Below are 24,193 nucleotides of genomic sequence, written 5' to 3'. Positions count from 1 at the left end.
CTATTTTTCTATGTTGCTATGTTTCTAAAAGGCTGAGAGGGAACCCCGAGACCTCTTTCTCACCTAGTCGTAACAGTCACCATTAAGACTAACTTTTAATTCTAGATTTATTTACTGAATTTAAATTTCACCATCTGCCGTGGTGGGATTCAAACCAATGTCCCCAAAGCATTGGCCTGGGTCTCTGGATTACGAGTCCAGTGACATTACCACTGTGCCTCCACCCTAGGGATTATTTCCGCAGTAGGTATTGCCCATCTCTCCTTGTCCTTGAGAAGGTGGTGGTAAGCTGCCATCTAGAACCGCTGCAGTCCATGTGGGGTAGGTACACCCACAGTGCTGTTAGGAAGGGAGTTCCAGGATTTTGACCCAGCGACCGTGAAGGAACGGCGATATAGTTCCAAGTCAGGATGGTGTGTGACTTGGAGGGGAACTTGCAGGTGGTGGTGTTCCCATGTATTTGCTGCCCTTGTCCTTCTAGGTAGTAAAGGTTGAGGGTTTGGAAGGTGCTGTCTAAGAAGCCTTGGTGCATTGCTGCAGTGCATCTTAGAATTAGAACATTACAGCGCAGTACAGACCCTTCGGCCCTCGATGTTGCGCCGATCTGTGAAACCATCTGACTTAAACTATTCCATTTTCATCCATATGTCTATCCAATGACCACTTAAATGCCCTTAAAGTTGGAGATGGTACACACTGCTGCCACTGTGCGTCGGTGGTGGAGGGAGTGAATATTTATGGATGGGGTGCCAATCAAGCGGGCTGCTTTGTCCTGGATGGTGTCGAGCTTCTTGAGTGTTGTTGGAGCTGCACCCATCCAGGCAAGTGGAGAGTATTCCATCACACTCCTGACTTGTAGATGGTGGACAGGCTTTGGGGAGTCAGGAGGTGAGTTACTCACCGCAGGATTCCTAGCCTCTGACCTGCTCTTGTAGCCACGGTATTTATATGGCTACTCCAGTTCAGTTTCTGGTCAATGGTAACCCCTAGGATGTTGATAGTGGGAGATTCAGCGATGGTAATGCCATTGAACATCAAAGGGGATATGGTTAGATTCTCTCTTGTTGGAGATGGTCATTGCCTGGCACTTGTGTGGCACAAATGTTACTTGCCACTTATCAGCCCAAGCCTGGATGTTGTCCAGGTCTTGCTGCATATGGACATGGGCTGCTTCAGAATCTGAGGAGTCACGAATGGTGCTGAACCCCACTTCTGACCTTATGATTGAAGGATGGTCATCTATGAAGCAGCTGAAGATGGTTGGGCCTAGGACACTACCCTGAGGAACTCCTGCAGTGATGTCCTGGAGCTCAGATGATTGATCTCCAACAACCACTACCATCTTCCTTTGCGCTAGGTATGACTCCAGCCAGCGGAGGATTTTCCCCGATTCCCATTGACTTCAGTTTTGCGAGGGCTCCTTGATGCCATACTCGGTCAAATGCTGCCTCGATGTCAAGGGCAGTCACTCTCACCTCACCTCACCTCTTTAATTAAGTTCAAGTGGACTTGATACAGCTACTTGAAGGTAAATCAGTGCCAAATCAGTGGGAGGCTTTCAAGGAAGACATCGTGAAGGTTCAGAGCAAGTATGTTCCCTTACAGAAAAGAGTGGGATAACAAATCCCGAGCTCCCTGGATGTCAGGGGTATAAAGGAGGGGACAAAGCAAAAAGGAACACTTATGACAGATACCGAGGGCTTAATACTGTGGAAAAGCTACCCGAGTATACAAAGTGGAAGGGTGAAATTAAAAAGGAAATTAGGAAAGCAAAGAGAGGGCTTGAAAAAATATTGGCAAGCAAAATCAAGGAAACCCAAAGAAGTTTTATAAATACATAAAAAGCAAGAGGATAATTAAAGAAAGAGTAAGGCCGATTCGGAACCATCAGAATAAGCTGTGTGGAAGCAGAGTGTGTTGGTCTGGTTAATGAATACTTGGTGTCTATTTTCACAAGAGAGAGAGAGAGAGAGAGACGATACAGACATTACAATCAGGGAGGAGGAGTGTGAAATATTAGATGAAATTCAGATCATGAGAGAGGAATTATTCAGGAATTAAACATCTTTGAGAGTGGATAAATCCCCAGGCCCAGATGGAATGTATCCTAGGCTGTTAAGAAAAGCAAGAGAAGAAACAGTGAAGGCTCTGACCATCATTTTCCAATCCTCTCTGGCTATAGGCATGGTGCCAGAGAACTGGAGGACAGCTGATATTGGTTAATAAGGGCATTTGAGGGAAATAAACTTGTAGAGTTAAGGGGATAGAGCCGGGGAATGGGACTGACTGGATTGCTCTATAGAGAGCCAGCATGGATTCAATGGGCTGAATGGCCTTCTTCTGTGCTGTTATGACTTTAAAACTGTAATGCTCCAGAGAGCTGAGAATTTAAATTCAATTAATTAATAAATTAGCTATAAAAAACTAGTCTCAGTAACTGTGACTATGAAACTACTAGAAAAACCCATCTGGTTCACGAATGTCCTTCAGGGAAGGAAATCTGCTATCCTTACCTGGTCTGGCCTACATGTGACTCCAGACACACAGCAATGTGGTTAACTCTTAGATGCCCTCTCAAATGGAGGAGCAAGACACTCAGTTAATGGAGAAGGCAGTTCACCACCACCTTCTAAGGGGGAGCAGCCAGAAGTCATGGTACACATCGGTACCAATGACATAGCTAGGAAAAGGGATGAGGACCTGAAAAGCAAATATAGGGAGTTCGGTTGGATGCTAAAAGGCAGGATGAGCAGAGTAGTAATCTCAGGATTGTCACCGGTGCCACGTGCTAGTGAGGCTAGAAACAGAGAGCGAGTGCAGCTGAACACGTGGCGACAGAGCTGGTGTAGGAGGGAGGGCTTCAGATATGTGGATCATTGGGATACCTTCTGGGGAAGGTGGGACCTGTACAAGAAGGACGGGTTGCATCTGAACTGGAGGGGTACCAATATCCTGGGCGGGAGGTTTGCTAGAGCTCTTCGGGAGGGTTTAAACTAGTTTGGCAGGGGGATGGGAACCGGAGCTACGGATCAGTGGATGGGGTAGCTGTTGAACAGGCAGATACAGAGTGCAGAGTCTGTGAGGAAGGTTAGACAGTTGACAGGGCAAAGTTGCAGCCAGTATGATGGGCTGAAGTGTGTCTATTTTAACGCAAGAAGTGTCAGGAATAAAGGTGATGAACTTAGAGCATGGATCAGTACTTGGAGCTACGATGTTGTGGCCATTACGGAGACTTGGATATCACAGGGGCAGGAATGGATGTTGGATGTTCCGGGGTTTAGATGTTTCAAAAGGAATAGGGAGGGAGGTAAAAGAGGTGGGGGAGTGGCATTGTTAATCAGGGATAGTATCACAGCTGCAGAAAGGGAGGTCGTCGAGGAGGGTTTGTCTACTGAGTCATTATGGGTGGAAGTCAGAAACAGGAAAGGAGCAGTCACTTTGTTGGGAGTTTTCTATAGACCCCCCAATAGCAGCAGAGACACGGAGGAACAGATTGGGAGGCAGATTTTGGAAAGGTGCAGAAGTAACAGGGTTGTTGTCATGGGTGACTTCAACTTCCCTAATATTGATTGGAACCTCCTTAGTGCAAATAATTTGGACGGAGCAGTTTTTGTCAGGTGTGTCCAGGAAGGTTTCCTGACTCAATATGTAGATAGGCCGACTAGAGGGGAGACTATGTTGGATTTGGTGCTTGGCAACGAACCAGGCCAGGTGGCAGATCTCTCGGTGGGAGAGCATTTCGGTGATAGTGATCACAACTCCCTGACCTTTACTATAGTCATGGAGAGGGACAGGAGCAGACGGGATGGGAAAATATTTAATTGGGGGAGGGGGAATTACAATGCTATTAGGCAGGAACTGGGGAGCATAAAATGGGAACAGATGTTCTCAGGGAAATGCACGACAGAAATGTAGAGGTTGTTGAGGGAGCACTTGCTGCGACTGCTAGATCGGTTTGTCCCGATGAGGCAAGGAAGGGATGGTAGGGTGAAGGAACCTTGGATGACAAGAGATGTGGAACAGCTAGTCAAGAGGAAGAAGGAAGCTTACTTAAGGTTGAGGAAGCAAGGATCAGACAGAGCTCTAGAGGGTTACAAGGTAGCCAGGAAGGAACTGAAGAATTGACTTAGGAGAGCTAGAAGGGGACATGAAAAAGTCTTGGCGGGTAGGATTAAACAAAATCCCAAGGCGTTCTACACTTATGTGAGGAACAAGAGGATGGCCAGAGTGAGGGTAGGGCCGATCAGGGATAGTGGGGGGAACTTGTGCCTGGAGTCGGAGGAGGTAGGGGAGGTCCTAAATGAATACTTTGCTTCAGTATTCACTAGTGAGAGGGACCTGGTCGTTTGTGAGGACAGCGTGGAACAGGCTGATATGCTCGAACAGGTTGATGTTAAGAGGGAGGATGTGCTGGAAATTTTGAATGATATGAGAACAGATAAGTCCCCAGGGCCAGACGGGATATACCCAAGGATATTACGGGAAGCGAGGGAAGAGATTGCTGCACCTTTGGCGATGATCTTTGCGTCTTCACTGTCCACTGGAGTAGTACCGGATGATTGGAGGGTGGCAAATGTTGTTCCCTTGTTCAAGAAAGGGAATAGGGATAACCCTGGGAATTATAGACCAGTCAGTCTTACGTCGGTAGTGGGCAAATTATTGGAGAGGATTCTGAGAGACAGGATTTATGATTATTTGGAAAAGCATGGTTTGATTAGAGACAGTCAGCATGGCTTTGTGAGGGGCTGGTCATGCCTCACAAGCCTTATTGAATTCTTTGAAGCTGTAACAAAACACATTGATGAAGGAAGAGCAGCGGATGTGGTGTATATGGATTTTAGCAAGGCGTTTGATAAGGTTCCCCATGGTAGGCTCATTCATAAAGTAAGGAGGCATGGCATACAGGGAAAGTTGGCTGGCTGGATACAGAGTTGGCTGGCCCATAGAAGACAGAGGGTGGTAGTAGATGGAAAGTATTCAGCATGGAGCTCAGTGACCAGTGGTGTTCCACAAGGATCTGTTCTGGGACCTCTGCTCTTTGTGATTTTTATAAATGACTTGGATGAGGAAGTGGAAGGCTGGGTTAGCAAGTTTGCCGATGACACGAAGGTTGCTGGAGTTGTGGATAGTGTGGAAGGCTGTTGTAGGTTGCAACGGGACATTGACAGGATGCAGAGCTGGGCTGAGAAGTGGCAGATGGAGTTCAACCTGGAAAAGTGTGAAGTGATTCATTTTGGAAGGTCGAATTTGAATGCAGAATACAGGCTTAAAGACAGGATTCTTGGCAGTGTGGAGGAACAGAGGGATCTTGGGGTCCATGTCCACAGATCGCTCAAAGTTGCCACCCAAGTTGATAGGGTTGTTATGAAGGCGTATGGGATGTTGGCTTTCATTAACAGGGGGATCGAGTTTAAGAGCTGCGAGGTTATGCTGCAGCTCTATAAGGCCCTGGTTCGACCACACTTGGAATATTGTGTTCAGTTCTGGTCGCCTCATTAGGAAGGATGTGGAAGCTTTAGAGAGGGTGCAGAGGAGATTTACCAGGATGCTGCCTGGACTGGAGGGCATGTCCTACGAAGAAAGATTGAGGGAGCTAGGGCTTTTCTCATTGGAGCGAAGAAGGATGAGAGGTGACTTGATAGAGGGGTACAAGATGATAACATCTCACACTGAAGAGTGCCTGCAGAGTCTCATCGACAGGTTTGCGTCTGCCTGCAATGAATTTGGCCTAACCATCAGCCTCAAGAAAACGAACATCATGGGACAGGACGTCAGAAATGCTCCATCCATCAATATTGGCGACCACGCTCTGGAAGTGGTTCAAGAGTTCACCTACCTCGGCTCAACTATCAGCAGTAACCTGTCTCTAGATGCAGAAATCAACAAGCGCATGGGTAAGGCTTCCACTGCTATGTCCAGACTGGCCAAGAGAGTGTGGGAAAATGGCGCACTGACACGGAACACAAAAGTCCAAGTGTATCAGGCCTGTGTCCTCAGTACCTTGCTCTACGGCAGCGAGGCCTGGACAACGTATGCCAGCCAAGAGCAACGTCTCAATTCATTCCATCTTCGCTGCCTTCGGAGAATACTTGGCATCAGGTGGCAGGACTATATATCCAACACAGAAGTCCTTGAAGCGGCCAACACCCCCAGCTTATACACACTACTGAGTCAGCGGCGCTTGAGATGGCTTGGCCATGTGAGCCGCATGGAAGATGGCAGGATCCCCAAAGACACATTGTACAGCGAGCTCGCCACTGGTATCAGACCCACCGGCCGTCCATGTCTCCGCTATAAAGACGTCTGCAAACGCGACATGAAATCGTGTGACATTGATCACAAGTCGTGGGAGTCAATTGCCAGCATTCGCCAGAGCTGGCGGGCAGCCATAAAGGCGGGGCTAAATTGTGGCGAGTCGAAGAGACTTAGTAGTTGGCAGGAAAAAAGACAGAGACGCAAGGGGAGAGCCAACTGTGCAAAAGCCCCGACAAACAAATTTCTCTGCAGCACCTGTGGAAGAGCCTGTCACTCCAGAATTGGCCTTTATAGCCACTCCAGGCGCTGCTTCACAAACCACTGACCACCTCCAGGCGCTTCCCCATTGTCTCTCGAGATAAGGAGGCCCAAAAGAAGACATGATGATGAGAGGGATAGATAGAGTGGATAGCCAGAGACTTTTTCCTAGGGTGGAAAGGGCTATCACCAGGGGGCGTAATTTTAAGGTGATTGGAGGAAGGTTTCGGGGAGATGTCAGAGGTAGGTTCCTTACACAGAGAGTGGTGGGTGCGTGGAATGCACTGCCAGCGGTGGTAGTAGAAGCAGATACATTAGGGACATTTAAGCGACTCTTGGATAGGTACATGGATGATAGTAGAATGAAGGGTAGGTAGTTATTTTGATATTAGAGTAGGTTAAAGGTTCGGCACAACATCATGGGCCGAAGGGCCTGTACTGTTCTATGTTCTATGTTCTCAAGGGCAATTAGGGATGGGCAATAAATACTGACCTAACCAGCGACAACCACATCCCATGTCTTATTGTAACCCTTCCCATCCCCCCACCAATTACTGTTGAAACCCTCCAGTTAAACAGAATTTGCAGCTTGATCTGTTCCAGGAACAGATGTCACTTACTGAGAAACACTGGCTTCATCTCACTTCCTGTTATTCACATTATAAAGCTCATCACTGAACTCTTCGTTCTGCCGGAAACACCAACAACTTATCTTTATATCGCACCTTTAACATCATAAAACACCCCAAGGTGCTTCGCGGGAACATTATAAAGCAAAATATGTCACTGACCCACAAAAGGAGATGTTAGGTCAGGTGAATAAAAGCTTGGTCAAAGAGGTTGGTTTTAAGGAGCGTCTTAAGAGAGGAAAGCGAGGTGGAGAGACAGAGGTGGAGGGAGGGAATTCCAGAGTTTGGGGCCGAGGCAACTGAAGGCGTGGCCACTAATGGTGGAGTGATTAAAATCAGGGATGCACAAGAGTCCAGAATTGGAGGAGAGCAGAGAAAGATTAAAATGATGAAAGAGTCAGTGCTGAATGATATAGCAGCCTGCTAACATCTGGAATAAAAGCTAAATCCTGCAGATGCTGGAAATCTGAAATGTAAACAAGAAATGCTGGAAATACTCAGCAGATCTGGCAGCATCTGTGGAGAGAGAAGCAGAGTTAACGTTTCAGGTCAGTGACCCTTCATCAGTTCTGTCCTGAAACGTTAACTCGGCTTCTCTTTTCACAGATACTGCCGGACCTGCTGAGTATTTCCAGCATTTCTTGTTTATATTGCTAACATCTGGAGTTTGATTAACCCGAAGCAGGTCAAACACCAGGAACCCCCACTCCCCCCACTCTGTGGTTGAGACAGAAACTGTGTCGATATTCGAGACTAGATTAGAGAGGGGGAGGAAGGAAACGGGAACTTTTTTTTAAATTCGTTCACAGGATCTGGGTGTCGCTGGCCAGGCCAGCATTTATTACCCATCCCTAATTGCCCTTGAGAAGGTGGTGGTGAGCTGCCTTCTTGAACCGCCGCAGTCCATGTGGGGTAGGTACACCCACAGTGCTGTTAGGAAGGGAGTTCCAGGATTTTGACCCAGCAAGTGAAGGAACGGCGATATAGTTCCAAGTCAGGATGGTGTGTGACTTGGAGGGGAACTTGCAGGTGGTGGTGTTCCCATGTATTTGCTGCCCTTGTCCTTCTAGGTGGTAGAGGTTGCGGGTTTGGAAGGTGCTGTTGAAGGAGCCTTGGTGAACAGGAGGCTGCAAGTCCCTCAGACATGTTCCACCACAATTAGATCATGGCTGATCTGTATTTTTGCCCCATCTATCTGCATTGGTTCAGTACCTTTTAACACCCTTGCCCAGCTTTTAGTGATTTCTGTACTTAAACCCCTAACCCTTTCTGCTCCTGCACAAATTCTCATTACAATTTCCTAGTCTATTTCTCCTATCTTCCTTAAATAATGGAGTGACAGTAGCAATTTTCCAATCCTGGGGATAATTCCTAAACTGAAAGTGTTTTGGAAGATCATGAACAATTTCCTCACCAACTACATTTGTTACATCAGGATAGAAACCATCAGGTGCAGGAGATTTACAATTCTTTAATCTTATTACTTTTCTCAGCACTACATTTTTTAAACTTATATTGAATCAAGTTAGTTCCTCCCCTTGATTTCTTTTTCCTTGTATCACTGGGGCTTTGTCCAGATCCTCTGCTCTGAGGTAGCAACATAGTAAGTCTGTCATTTCCTGATTTCTGATGACAATATCAGCTGCTGCTGTCATTAAGAGGCCCACATTACTCTCATCATCGTCTTTCTGCTAATATATTAAACGTTTTTAGTGTGCAGTATGTATGCTGGCAGCTGCACTCATTTCTCTGTATGAGCAATCAAACAGGAAACAACAGTTGCAGGGTGGAGTCAACAAGCAAACCACAGACATTTACATCTGAGATTCAGAATGATAAAGCACAGGAGGCCATTCAGCCCATCGTGCCTGTGCTGGCTCTTTAGTAGAGCTATGTAATTAGTCCCCTTTCCCATGGTCTTTCCCCCATAGACCAGCAAATGTTTCCCCTTTGCGCATTTATCAAATTCCTTTTTGAACTATTGAATCTGATTCCACCACCTTTCAGGCAGAGTATTCCAGATCACAACTTACTGGGGAAAAAATTGATTCCTCATGTTGCCTCTGGATTTTTTGCCATTTGCCTTAAATCTGTGTCCTCTGGTTATCGACCCTTCCCCCATTTGAAGGAGTTTCTCCTTAATTACTCTATCAAAAGCCTTCATCATTCTGAACACCTCTATCAAGCTCCTGTTAATCTTCTCTGCTCGAAGGAGAACAGCCCCAGCTTCTCCAATCTATCTTCATAACTAAAGTCCCTCATCCCTGGAACCATTCTCATCAATCTTTTCTGCATGCTCGCTAATGCCCTCACATCCTTCCTAAAGTTTGGTGCCCAGAACTGAACACAGTACTCCAGTTGAAGCCAAACCAATGTTTTATATGGGTTTATCATAATTTCCTTGCCATGGTACTCTATGCCTCTGGATGCCTTTTTAGTTCCCTTAACATGTCAACGATTCATACACATACACTCCCAGCTCCCTCTGCTCCTGAACCCTCAGTAGAATTGGACTCTTTAATTTATATTGCCTCTCCTTGTTTTTCCTACCAAAATGAATCACTTCACACTTTTTGTTTTAGTTTTAGAGATACAGCACTGAAACAGGCCCCTCGGCCCACCGAGTCTGTGCCGACCATTAACCACCCATTTATACTAATCCTACACTAATCCCATATTCCTACCACATCCCCATCTATCTCTATATTTCTCTACCACCTACCTATACTAGGGGCAATTTATAATGGCCAATTTACCTACCAACCTGCAAGTCTTTGGCATGTGGGAGGAAACCGGAGCACCCGGAGGAAACCCACGCAGACACAGGGAGAACTTGCAAACTCCACACAGGCAGTACCCAGAATTGAACCCGGGTCACTGGAGCTGTGAGGCTGCGGTGCTAACCACTGCACTGCCCCTTTTCTGCATTAAATTTCATCTGCCACTTGTCTGCCCATTCCACCAGCCTGTCTATGTCCTCTTGAAGTTCTACACTATCTTCCTCACAGTTTACGACATTTCTGAGTTTCATATCATCTACAACTTTGAAATTATGCTCTGTTTACCCAAGCCCAGGTCATTAATATATCATAAAAAGCAGTTGTCCAAACCCTGACCCCTGGGGAATACATGGACTTGGACTTTGCAAGGATGTCTATAATTTGTAGTTTATGAAACAGCTTTTGAAAATCCATATACACAATAGAAAATCAAGACCTTTTTGGAGTGGGAGCCAATATAGGTCAGAAAGCACAGGGATGATCGTGAACAGAACTTGGTGTGAGTTAAGACACGGGCAGCAGAGCTTTCGATGACCTCAAGTTTACGGAGGGTAGAATGTGCTCGAACAGTCATGTTTAGAGGAAACTAAGGCATGAATGAGGGTTTCAGAAGCAGACAGGGGTGAGGTCAGGTGATGTTACGGAAGTGAAAATAAGCAGTCTTAGCGATGGCATGAATACGTGGTTGGAAGCTCATCTCAGGGTCAAGGTTGTGAACAGTCTGTTTTAGTCTCAGACAGTTGCCAGGGATGGGGGTCAGTAGCAAGGGAATGGAGTTTGGAGCAGGGACCGAAAACAATGGTTTCAGTCTTCCCAGTCTTAAATTGGAGGAATTTCTGCTCATCCAGTACTGGATGTGGGATAAGCAGTTTGATAATTTGACGTGGTCTCTTCAGACTACTAGAAAAGATCGGATGTCCACCAAAGCTACTAAGTATCATCACCTCATTCCATGACAATATGAAAGGCACAATTCAACATGGTGGCTCCTCATCAGAGCCCTTTCCTATCCTGAGTGGTGTGAAACAGGGCTGTGTTCTCGCACCCACACTTTTTGGGATTTTCTTCTCCCTGCTGCTTTCACATGCGTTCAAGTCCTCTGAAGAAGGAATTTTCCTCCACACAAGATCAGGGGGCAGGTTGTTCAACCTTGCCTGTCTAAGAGCGAAGTCCAAAGTACAGAAAGTCCTCATCAGGGAACTCCTCTTTGCTGACGATGCTGCTTTAACATCTCACACTGAAGAGTGTCTGCAGAGTCTCATCGACAGGTTTGCGGCTGCCTGCAATGAATTTGGCCTAACCATCAGCCTCAAGAAAACGAACATCATGGGGCAGGACATCAGAAATGCTCCATCCATCAATATTGGCGACCACGCTCTGGAAGTGGTTCAAGAGTTCACCTACCTAGGCTCAACTATCACCAGTAACCTGTCTCTCCATGCAGAAATCAACAAGCGCATGGGAAAGGCTTCCACTGCTATGTCCAGACTGGCCTAGAGAGTGTGGGAAAATGGCGCACTGACACGGAACACAAAAGTCCAAGTGTAGCAAGCCTGTGTCCTCAGTACCTTGCTCTATGGCAGCGAGGCCTGGACAACGTATGTCAGCCAAGAGCGACGTCTCAATTCATTCCATCTTCGCTGCCTCTGGAGAATACTTGGCATCAGGTGGCAGGACCGTATCTCCAACACAGAAGTCCTCGAGGCGGCCAACATCCCCAGCTTATACACACTACTGAGTCAGCGGCACTTGAGATGGCTTGGCCATGTGAGCTGCGTGGAAGATGGCAGGATCCCCAAAGACACATTGTACAGCGAGCTCGCCACTGGTATCAGACCCACCGGCCGTCCATGTCTCCGCTTTAAAGACGTCTGCAAATGCGACATGAAATCGTGTGACATTGATCACAAGTCGTGGGAGTCAATTGCCAGCGTTCACCAGAGCTGGCGGGCAGCCATAAAGACAGGGCTAAATTGTGGCGAGTCGAAGAGACTTAGCAGTTGGCAGGAAAAAAGACAGAGGCGCAAGGAGAGAGCCAACTGTGCAACAGCCCCAACAAACAAATTTTTCTGCAGCACCTGTGGAAGAGTCTGTCACTCTAGAATTGGCCTTTATAACCACTCCAGGCGCTGCTTCACAAACCACTGACCACCTCCAGGCGCTTACCCATTGTCTCTCGAGATAAGGAGGCCAAAGAAGAAGAAGAATTTAGAGAGAGTGAAGAGTGGAGAGAGGTGGTGGTGAGATATGTGGGATATAACCTTGCCCATTGGGATGAATTCACCAGCCTCCCATGGCCAGCTAAAGGACTCCAGACAGTAGGAGTGATGGGGAGACCAGATTATCACACATCAAAGTGGCTCTCCCAGCACGGGACATGGACACAGTGAGAGTTAATACATACTCAACATTTCAAAATGGAAGAGAACTTGCATTGGAAAAGGAGGCTTATAGAAAGAAGGCTTCGTATTTATATTGTCTCTTTCACAACTTCAGGATGTCCCTCAATGTTTTACAGTTATTGAAGTACTATTGAAATGTACTCACTGTTTCAATATCGGAAACACCGCAGCCAATTTGAACACAGCAAGACTCCACAAAGAGCAATGAAATAAGGAGCAGATGCTGTGATCACTAGCTGATACATTGGCCCCTAAGCACTGGGGAGACTCCCCTGTTCCTCTTCCAATAGTCACAGGGAATCTTTTACATTGTTATAACCAGGTGAGAAAGGTGTCTCGGGGTCTTTTACTGTCTTCACCTGGTCTTACTGTAACAGGGTTTAATTTTAAACACACTGTCATTTGAGCTTCCCCTTGGTGAATCCTTGTTCACCACTTTCCAACTATAAGGCAAAGAAATGAGCACAAACAGGCTTTCTTAGATTTAAAGAAGAAAAGAGAAATTCATTCAAATGAAAACTTAAACTCTAATTTGGTTAATGCCTGCAGACACACGCCACGCCCCACACAAGCATGCATACTTGATATACACATGCAAATAGAGACAGAAAAGAGTAGAAGAAAGATAGTGGAGAGGTTTGAGGCAATCTCTGAAGAAGGGTTTTTGTTACAGTTCTTCGAGCACACTGTAAAGTCCTTGATTGTAGGTAGTTCTTGCTTTTCGTTGGGACCCAGTATTCTTCTTAAAACTTGTTCGCTGTAGGAGACTTTTCTCTCTTGGGGTCATGTGTCTTCAGTGGATTCCGGAGCTGGTGAGAGCGAGAGGAGAGCAGACAGGGGAGAGGTCTTTTCAGTCCAGGAGCTAACATCTTTCTGAGTTTTTAAAAACTCTGTGGCAAGTTCAAATTCAAAAAAACAGCAACAGCCAGTTAGTATGTGACTAAACCGGGCACCGGATTAATGTCTCAACCAAATGACGGCATCTCCGACGGCGCAGACCTCCCTCAGTCATGACCTGCTGACAGTGCGGCACTCCCTCAGTACTAGCCCGCCAACGGCGCAGACCTCCCTCAGTCATGACCTGCTGACAGTGCGGCACTCCCTCAGTACTGACCCTCCAACACTGCGGCACTCCCTCAGTACTGGCCCGCCAACGGCGCAGACCTCCCTCAGTCATGACCTGCTGACAGTGCGGCACTCCCTCAGTACTGACCCTCCGACACTGCGACGCTCCCTCAGAAGAGGTACAGAAGAGGTTAATCAGGATGTTGCCTGGTCTGGAGGGCATTAGCTATGAGGAGAGGTTGGATAAACTCGGATTGTTTTCACTGGAACGACGGAGGTGGAGGGGTGACATGATAGAGATTTACAAAGTTATGAGCGGCATGGACAGAGTGGATAGTCAGAAGCTTTTTCCCAGGGTGGAAGAGTCAGTTACTAGGGGACATAGGTTTAAGGTGAGAGGGGCAAAGTTTAGAGGGGATGTGCGAGGCAAGTTCTTTACACAGAGGGTGGTGAGTGCCTGGAACTTGCTGCCGCGGGAGGTGATGGAACAGGTACGAAAGCAACGTTTAAGAGGCATCTTGACAAATACTTGAATAGGAAGGGAATAGAGGGATACGGACCCCGGAAGTGCAGAAGGTTTTAGTTTAGGCAGGCATCAAGATCGGAGCAGGCTTGGAGGGCCGAATGGCCTGTTCCTGTGCTGTACTGTTCTTTGATCTTTGTACTGACCCTCCGATGGCACGGACCTCCTTCAGTACTGACTCTCCAACGATGCAGTGCTCCCTCAGTACTGACCCTCCGACAGTGCGGCGCTCCCTCAGTACTGACCCTGACAGTGCAGCGCACCCTCAGTACTGACCCTGACAGTGCGGCACTCCCTCAGTACTGACCCTGACAGTGCGGCACTCCCTCAGTACTGACCCTCCGACAGTGCGGCACTCCCTCAGTACTGACCCTGACAGTGCGGCACTCCCTCAGTACTGACCCTCCGACAGTGCGGCACTCCCTCAGTACTGACCCTGACAGTGCGGCGCTCCCTCAGTACTGACCCTCCGACAGTGCAGCACTCCCTCAGTACTGACCCTCCGACAGTGCAGCACTCCCTCAGTACTGACCCTCCGACAGTGCAGCACTCCCTCAGTACTGACCCTCCGACAGTGCAGCACTCCCTCAGTACTGACCCTCCGACAGTGCAGCACTCCCTCAGTACTGACCCTCCGACAGTGCAGCACTCCCTCAGTACTGACCCTCCGACAGTGCAGCACTCCCTCAGTACTGACCCTCCGACAGTGCAGCACTCCCTCAGTACTGACCCTCCGACAGTGCAGCACTCCCTCAGTACTGACCCTCCGACAGTGCAGCACTCCCTCAGTACTGACCCTCCGACAGTGCAGCACTCCCTCAGTACTGACCCTCCGACAGTGCAGCACTCCCTCAGTACTGACCCTCCGACAGTGCAGCACTCCCTCAGTACTGACCCTCCGACAGTGCAGCACTCCCTCAGTACTGACCCTCCGACAGTGCAGCACTCCCTCAGTACTGACCCTCCGACAGTGCAGCACTCCCTCAGTACTGACCCTCCGACAGTGCAGCACTCCCTCAGTACTGACCCTCCGACAGTGCAGCACTCCCTCAGTACTGACCCTCCGACAGTGCAGCACTCCCTCAGTACTGACCCTCCGACAGTGCAGCACTCCCTCAGTACTGACCCTCCGACAGTGCAGCACTCCCTCAGTACTGACCCTCCGACAGTGCAGCACTCCCTCAGTACTGACCCTCCGACAGTGCAGCACTCCCTCAGTACTGACCCTCCGACAGTGCAGCACTCCCTCAGTACTGACCCTCCGACAGTGCAGCACTCCCTCAGTACTGACCCTCCGACAGTGCAGCACTCCCTCAGTACTGACCCTCCGACAGTGCAGCACTCCCTCAGTACTGACCCTCCGACAGTGCTGCACTCCCTCAGTACTGACCCTCTAACAGTGCAGCACTCCCTCAGTACTGACCCTACAACAGTGCAGCACTCCCTCAGTACTGACCCTACAACAGTGCAGCACTCCCTCAATACTGACCCTCCAACAGTGCAGCACTCCCTCAGTACTGACCCTCCAACAGTGCAGCACTCCCTCAGTACTGACCCTCCCACAGTGCAGCACTCCCTCAGTACTGACCCTCCCACAGTGCAGCACTCCCTCAGTACTGACCCTCCCACAGTGCGGCACTCCCTCAGTACTGACCCTACGACAGTGCGGCACTCCCTCAGTACTGACCCTCCGACAGTGCGGCACTCCCTCAGTACTGACCCTCCGACAGTGCGGCACTCCCTCAGTACTGACCCTCCGACAGTGCGGCACTCCCTCAGTACTGACCTTCTGACAGTGCAGCACTCCCTCAGTGCTGGCCGCTGAATCTAACCTGCTCCATGGCACCCAACATGACAACCTTGCCTGGCCTACACCTCACTCCAGGCTAACACTGTATGGTAACTCACTGTTACCCAGGAACAGGTGGAGGCCATTCAGCCCCTCAGCCTGTTATCCAGGAACAGGAGAAGGCCATTCAGCCCCTCAGCCTGTTACACAGAAACAGGCGGAGGCCATTCAGCCCCTCAGCCTGTCACACAGGAACAGGAGGAGGCCATTCAGCCCCTCAGCCTGTTACCCAGGAACAGGAGGACGCCATTCAGCCCCTCGAGCCTGTTACACAGGAACAGGAGGAGGCCATTCAGCCCCTCGTGACTGTTACACAGGAACAGGAGGAGGCCATTCAGCCTGTTACACAGGAACAGGAGGAGGCCATTCAGCCCCTCAGCCTGTTACCCAGGAACAGGAGGAAGCCATTCAGCCTCTCAGCCTGTTACCCAGGAACAGGAGGAGGCCATTCAGCCCCTTGAGCCTGTTACACAGGAACAGGAGGAAGCCATTCAGCCCCTTGAGCCTGTTACACAGGAACAGGAGGAGGCCATTCAGCCCCTTGAGCCTGTTATCCAGGAAAAGGAGGAGGCCATTCAGCCCCTTGAGCCTGTTACACAGGAACAGGAGGAGGCCATTCAGCCCCTTGAGCCTGTTACACAGGAACAGGAGGAGGCCATCCAGGCTGATCTTCTACTTCAACATCATTTTCCTGCACTATCCCTGTATCCCTTGATATCTTTAATATTTAGAAATCTATCAATTTCAGTCTTGAACATACTCAGTGACTGAGCCTCCACAGCCCTCTGGCATACAGAATTCCAAAGATTCACCACCCTCTGAGTGAAGAAATTCCTCCTTGTCTCACTCCGAAATGACCTACCCCTTATTCTGAGACTGTGCCCCCTGGTTCTGGACCCCCCAGCCAGGGGAAACATCCTTCCTGCATCTACCCGACGAGCCCTGTAAGAATTTTGAATGCTTCAATGAGATCACCTCTCATTCTTCTAAACTCTAGAGAATACAGACCCAGTTTCCTCAATCTATCCTCATAGAACAATCCCACCATCCCAGGAATCAGTCTGATGAATCTTCACTGCACTCCCTCTTTGGCAATAATATCCTTCCTTGGGTAAGGAGACCAAAACTGTACACAATACTCCAGGTACGGTGCCACCAAGGCGCTATATAATTGCAGTAAGACATCTTTACTCCTGTGCTCAAATCCTCTTGCTATAAAGGCCAACAACTATTTGCCTTCCGAATTGCTTGCTGCACCTGAATGAACAAGGTCACCCAGGTCTCTTTGGACCTCAACATTTCCCAACCTCTCACCATTTCAAAAATACTCTGCATTCCTGTTTTACCTACCAAATTGGATAACCTCCCATTTGTCCACATCCTATTCCATCTGCCATGTTCTTGCCCATTCACTTTGCCTGTCTAAATCCACTTGAAGCCTCTTTGAATCCCATCATTGAATACATTTAAGGCTGGGATAGATGGACGTTTGTTCTCACAGGGAATCAAAGGATATGGGGAGTGGGCGGGAAAGTGGAATTGAAGCATGATCATACTGGAACATAGAACAGTACAGCACAGTACAGGCCCTTCGGCCCATGATGTTGTGCCGAACCTTTAACCTACTCTAAGATCAAACTACCTACATACCCTTCATTCTGCTATCATCCATGTACCTATCCAAGAGTCGCTTAAATGTCCCTAATGTATCTGCTTCTACTACCACCGCTGGCAGTGCATTCCACGCACCCACCACTGTGTAAAGAACCTACCTCTGACATCTCCCCGAAACCTTCCTCCAATCACCTTAAAATTATGCCCCCTGGTGATAGCCCTTTCCACCCTGGGAAAAAGTCTCTGGCTATCCACTCTATCTATGCCTCTCATCATCTTGTACCCCTCTATCAAGTCACCTCTCATCCTTCTTCGCTCCAATGAGAAAAGCCCTAGCTCCCTCAACCTTTCTTCATAAGACATGCCCTCCAGTCCAGGCAGCATCCTGGTAAATCTCCTCTGCACCCTCTCTAAAGCTTCCACATCCTTCCTATAATGAGGCAACCAGAACTGAACACAATATTCCAAGTGTGATCGAACCAGGGCTTTATAGAGCTGCAGCATAACCTCGCGGCTCTTAAACTCAATTCCCCTGTTAATAAAAGCCAACACACCATACACCTTAACAACCCTATCAACTTGGGTGGCAACTTTGAGGGATCTATGGACATGGACCCCAAGATCCCTCTGTTCCTCCACACTACCAAGAATCCTGTCTTTAAGCCTGTATTCAAATTCGACCTTCCAAAATGAATCACTTCACACTTTTCCAGGTTGAACTCCATCTGCCACTTCTCAGCCCAGCTGTGCATCCTGTCAATGTCCGTTGCAACCTACAACAGCCCTCCACACTATCCACAACTCCAGCAACCTTCGTGTCATCGGCAAACTTACTAACCCAGCCTTCCACTTCCTCATCCAAGTCATTTATAAAAATCACAAAGAGCAGAGGTCCCAGAACAGATCCCTGTGGAACACCACTGGTCACCGAGCTCCAGGCTGAATACTTTCCATCTACTACCACCCTCTGTCTTCTGTGGGCCAGCCAATTCTGTATCCAGACAGCCAAATCTCCCTGTATCCCATGCCTCCTTACTTTCTGAATGAGCCTACCATGGGGAACCTTATCAAACGCCTTGCTAAAATCCACATATATCACATCCACTGCTCTTCCTTCATCAATGTGTTTTGTCACATCTTCAAAGAATTCAATAAGGCTTGTGAGGCATGACCTGCCCCTCACAAAGCCATGCTGACTGTCTCTAATCAAACCATGCTTTTCCAAATAATCATAAATCCTGTCTCTCAGAATCCTCTCCAATAATTTGCCCACTACCGACGCAAGACTGACTGGTCTATAATTCCCAGGGTTATAGACTTATCTGTCCTCATATCATTCAATATTTCCAGCACATTCTCCCTCTTAACATCAACCTGTTCGAGCATATCAGCCTGTTCCACGCTGTTCTCACAAACGACAAGGTCCCTCTCACTCGTGAATACTGAAGCAAAGTATTCATTTAGGACCTCCCCTACCTCCTCCGACTCCAGGCACAAGTTCCCTCCACTATCCCTGATCGGCCCTACCCTCACTCTGGCCATCCTCTTGTTCCTCACATAAGTGTAGAACTCCTTGGGATTTTCCTTAATCCTACCCGCCAAGACTTTTTCATGTCACCTTCTAGCGCTCCTAAGTGCATTCTTCAGTTCCTTCCTGGCTACCTTGTAATCGTCTAGAGCCCTGTCTGATCCTTGCTTCCTCAACCTTAAGTAAGCTTCCTTCATCCTCTTGACTAGCTGTTCCACATCTCTTGCATTCCACATTTCCCTGAGAACATCTCTTCCCAATTTATGCTCCCCAGTTCCTGCCTAATAGCATTGTAATTCCCCCTCCCCCAATTAAATATTTTCCCATCCCGTCTGCTCCTGTCCCTCTCCATGACTATAGTAAAGGTCAGGGAGTTGTGATCACTATCACCGAAATGCTCTCCCACCGAGAGATCTGCCACCTGGCCTGGTTCGTTGCCAAGCACCAAGTCCAACATAGTCTCCCCTCTCATCGGCCTATCTACATATTGAGTCAGGAAACCTTCCTGGACACACCTGACAAAAACTGCTAGATCCAAACTATTTGCACTAAGGAGGTTCCAATCAATATTAGGGAAGTTGAAGTCACCCATGACAACAACCCTGTTACTTCAGCACCTTTCCAAAATCTGCCTCCCAATCTGTTCCTCCTTGTCTCTGTTGCTATTGGGGGGTCTATAGAAAACTCCCAACAAAGTGACTGCTCCTTTCCTGTTTCTGACATCCACCCATAATGACTCAGTAGACAAACCCTCCTCGACGAGCTCCCTTTCTGCAGCTGTGATACTATCCCTGATTAACAATGCCACTCCCCCACCTCTTTTACCTCCCTCCCTATTCCTTTTGAAACATCTAAACCCCGGAACATCCAACATCCATTCCTGCCCCTGAGATATCCAAGTCTCCGTAATGGCCACAACATCGTAGCTCCAAGTACTGATCCATGCTCTAAGTTCATCACCCTTATTCCTGACACCTCTTGCGTTAAAATAGACACACTTCAACCCATCATACTGGCTGCAACTTTGCCCTGTCAACTGTCTAACCTTCCTCACAGACTCTCTGCACTCGGTATCTTCCTGTTCAACAGCTACCCCATCCACTGATCCGTGGCTCCGGTTCCCATCCCCCTGCCAAACTAGTTTAAACCCTCCCGAAGAGCTCTAGCAAACCTCCCACCCAGGATATTGGTGCCCCTCCAGTTCAGATGCAACCCGTCCTTCTTGTACAGGTCCCACCTTCCCCAGAAGGTATCCCAATGATCCACATATCTGAAGCCCTCCCTCCTACACCAGCTCTGTAGCCACGTGTTCAGCTGCACTCGCTCTCTGTTTCTAGCCTCACTAGCACGTGGCACCGGTATCAATCCTGAGATTACTACTCTGCTCATCCTGCCTTTTAGTTTCCAACCTAACTCCCTATATTCGCTTTTCAGGTCCTCATCCCTTTTCCTAGCTATGTCATTGGTACCGATATGTACCACGACCTCTGGCTGCTCCCCCTCCCCCTTAAGAATCCTGTCGACTCGATCCGAGACATCCCTGACCCTGGCACCCGGGAGGCAACATACCATCCGGGAGTCTCGTTCGCGCCCACAGAATCTCCTGTCTGTTCCTCTAACCATTGAATCTCCGATCGCTATCGCTCTCCTATTCTCCCCCCTTCCCTTCTGAGCCACTGAGCCAGGCTCAGTGCCAGAGACCTGGCCACTGTGGCATTCCTCTGGTAGGTCGTCCCCCACAACCGTATCCAAAACAGTATACTTATTATTGAGGGGAACGGCCACAGGGGATCCCTGCACTGTGTGCCTATTCCCTTTCCCTCCCCTGACGGTCACCCAACTACCTTTATCCTGTAACTTAGGTGTCACTAATTCCCTATAACTGCTCGCTATCACCCCCTCAGCATCCTGAATGATCCAAAGTTCATCCAGCTCCAGCTCCAGTTCCCTAACGCGGTCTGCGAGGAGCTGGAGTTGGGTGCACTTCTCACAGGTGAAGTCAGCAGGGACACCAGTGGTGACCCTGACCTCCCACATCCTGCAAGAGGAGCATGCAACTGCCCGAGCTTCCATCCCCTCTGCTCTAAATTGACAACAGAGATTTAAAAAAAAGGAAAACCTTACCTTACCAAACCCTCCACACAAGAGTCCTTGTTTTTTGGTTAGAGGAGGAGGATGGGTGGGAGACACTACACGTGTAGTGTTTCGGGTTTAGCCACTGCCCGAATATAAAAGTTTACTTACCCAGCAGTCTCTGTGTCTGCCGAATCGAGAGGTAAGTTACTTTAAACTGAAACTCACCTTCCCAGCTGACACCTTGCTCGCAATATTGCTGATCAAAAGAAGCTGCCGAATCGAGAGGTGGAGCAGGCTTGATGGGCCGAATGGTCTACTCCTGCTCCTATTTGTGTTCTAGTGCTCCTAACAAGAGGAGGCCATTGGTTCCCTCGATCCTGTTCTATCATTCAATTAGATCATTGCTCCATCTACATTAACTCCATCTACCCACCTTGGTTCCGTACCCACTAATCCCCTCGCCCAACAAAAATCTATCCATCTCCATTTTGAAATTTTCAGTTGAACCCCAGCCTCAGCTTTTTGGGGAGAGAGTTCCAGATTTCCACTCCCCTCGGTGTGACAAAGAGCTTCCTGACATCACCCCTGAACGGCCTGACTCGAATGTGAAGGTTCTGCCTCTTGTTCTGGACTCCCCCCACCAGAGGAAATAGTTTCCTCTCTTCAACCGATCGAATCCTTTAATCATCTCAAACACCTCGATTAGATCAGCCCTTAATCTTCTATAATACTAACTCAATGTACAATGCTACAAAGGCCTTTGCAATGGCCAAACAATGAGGTATGGAATATCAGAGCAGGGAGTTGTGCTGGAACTGTACAAGACACTGGTTCGGCCACAGCTGGAGTACTGCGTGCAGTTCTAGTCACTGTACTATAGAAACATATGATTACAGCACAGTGGGTACATTGGAGATTTATGAGGGTGTTGCCAGGAATGGAGAATTTTAGTTATGAGGAAGATTGGATAGGCTGGGGGTGTTTTCTTTGGAACAGAGGAGGCTGAGGGGAGATTTAAGTCGAAGTGTATGGATTATGATGGGTCTAGACAGGGTGGATAAGAGGGGTCTTTAACCAGGGGACACAGATTTAGAGGCAGGAGATTTACAGGGGATTCGAGGGGAAATCTGGAACTCACTGCCTGAAAGGGTGGTAGAGGCAGAAACCCTCATAACATTCAGAAAGTATTTGGATGTGTACTCAAAGTGTCGTAACTTACAAGGCCATGGACCAAGAACCGGTAAGAGGGATTAGGCTGATTGGTTACTTGTCGGCTGACATGGACACGATGGGCCGAATGGCCTCCTCCTGTGCTATAAATTTTTCTGTTTCTGAGATTTCGATCACTTTCAGGAAAAGTTGACACAGTAGAGGAAAGTTTCAATACTCACTCATTCCGCTCAATCTCCAGGAGCAGCTCCCTGCCACTGACAGACACACTCAATATCCCCTGATCAGGACACAGAACCTGGGAAAGACACAGACAATCCACTCAATATGTTACAACAGAACCTGGGCTCGTCCTGAACAGTGAACCCAGGCAGAAAGACCGGCCCCCAGGCAGAGAGACCGGCAGGCCATTCCCAACCCCCTCCCCGTCCCCAACCAGACAGACCCCGACCCTATTCCTAACCAGACAGTGCCAGGTCTATACCAACCACTCATCTTTGTTCTACCCAGTCTCGGTCTGGGCCTCGTCCTGCCTGACCCCCAGTGTCATCCACTCTGCACTAAACACCAGCCCCGCCCACACTGTCCCCCCAGCCCCGCCCACACTGTCCCCCCAGCCCCGCCCACACTGGCCACCCCCAGCCCCGCCCACACTGGCCAACACCCCCAGCCCCACTCACACAGCCCTCCACAGCCCCGCGCACAGTGGCCATCCCCAACCCCCCGCCACACTGACCACCCTGGCCCCTCCCACTCTGGCCACGCCCCCCCCAGCCGACTGCCACACTGACCACGCTGACCCCTCCCACACTTCCCACCCTGGCCCCTCCCACATTGGCCACTGCCCCCTCCCAGGCCCCCTCACACTGGTCATCCCCCCAGCCCCACCCACACTGGCCACAACCCCGCCCACCACCCCCTCGTCCCCTCCCCTCCCCCGTCCCCCCAATACTTTTACAATTCTGTGAATATGGAGATTGGGTAATTCACTGGGCTCTCAGTGTTTGGATTTGAAGATATTTGCTGGAATAAAGTTTTGTCCTGACCTGATTTGCTGCTGTAATCTCGCGCTTGCTGCCACCTGCTCCCAGCCAGTACAGGACGACAAGATGTCCCTGAGTCAGCTCTGCAATTGCATCAGCAGAAGATATTAAATTCATAGCAATGCTGTAACACCGTGATCAACATATCATTACGACTAACTCACACATCCTGCAGCCTCCCACCTATTAAACTCAATAGCAGGGGAATTCTACCTGATATACTGAGCACCACAGGATCAGCTACTGCACCAGCACTCTTTCCCCAGGTCTAAATGTACACCAGTGAGAGTCAGTGTGTGTGGGACCCGTACCCCAGTGAGAGTTAGTGTGTGTGGAACTGTACCCCAGTGAGAGTCAGTGTGTGTGGAACCCGAACCCCAGTGAGAGTCAGTGTGTGTGGAACTGTACCCCAGTGAGAGTCAGTGTGTGTGGAACCCGAACCCCAGTGAGAGTCAGTGTGTGTGGGACCCGAACCCCAGAGAGAGTCAGTGTGTGTGGAACCCGAACCCCAGTGAGAGTCAGTGTGTGTGGGACCCGAACCCCAGAGAGAGTCAGTGTGTGTGGAACCCGAACCCCAGTGAGAGTCAGTGTGTGTGGGACCCGAACCCCAGAGAGAGTCAGTGTGTGTGGAACCCGAACCCCAGAGAGAGTCAGTGTGTGTGGGACCCGTACCCCAGTGAGAGTCAGTGTGTGTGGAACCCGAACCCCAGTGAGAGTCAGTGTGTGTGGGACCCGAACCCCAGTGAGAGTCAGTGTGTGTGGAACCCGAACCCCAGTGAGAGTCAGTGTGTGTGGAACCCGAACCCCAGTGAGAGTCAGTGTGTGTGGAACCCGAACCCCAGTGAGAGTCAGTGTGTGTGGGACCCGAACCCCAGTGAGAGTCAGTGTGTGTGGGACCCAAACCCCAGAGAGAGTCAGTGTGTGTGGAACCCGAACCCCAGAGAGAGTCAGTGTGTGTGGGACCAGTACCCCAGTGAGAGTCAGTGTGTGTGGGACCCGTA

At 49.1% G+C, this 24,193-nt stretch overlaps 1 protein-coding gene across 1 annotated transcript in view; it reads right to left on the bottom strand.

The window, feature by feature from the left end:
- LOC137373719 (disintegrin and metalloproteinase domain-containing protein 19-like) overlaps window positions 1-24,193 on the bottom strand; it is a 259,745-nt gene that overhangs the window by 214,471 nt on the left and 21,081 nt on the right. Inside the window, exons 2-3 of the mRNA XM_068038956.1 lie at window positions 23,196-23,275; window positions 22,371-22,447 (exon numbers count right to left, since the gene is read on the bottom strand). Coding sequence (XP_067895057.1) covers window positions 22,371-22,447; window positions 23,196-23,275 — 157 coding nt within the window. The remainder of the gene's footprint in view (window positions 1-22,370; window positions 22,448-23,195; window positions 23,276-24,193) is intronic.

This window comes from Heterodontus francisci, chromosome 1 (assembly GCF_036365525.1).
Source record: "Heterodontus francisci isolate sHetFra1 chromosome 1, sHetFra1.hap1, whole genome shotgun sequence".
Lineage (NCBI taxonomy): Eukaryota > Metazoa > Chordata > Chondrichthyes > Heterodontiformes > Heterodontidae > Heterodontus > Heterodontus francisci.
The sequence above is the reverse complement of the archived record's forward strand: the minus strand, read 5'-3'. Positions and strand labels throughout refer to the sequence as shown.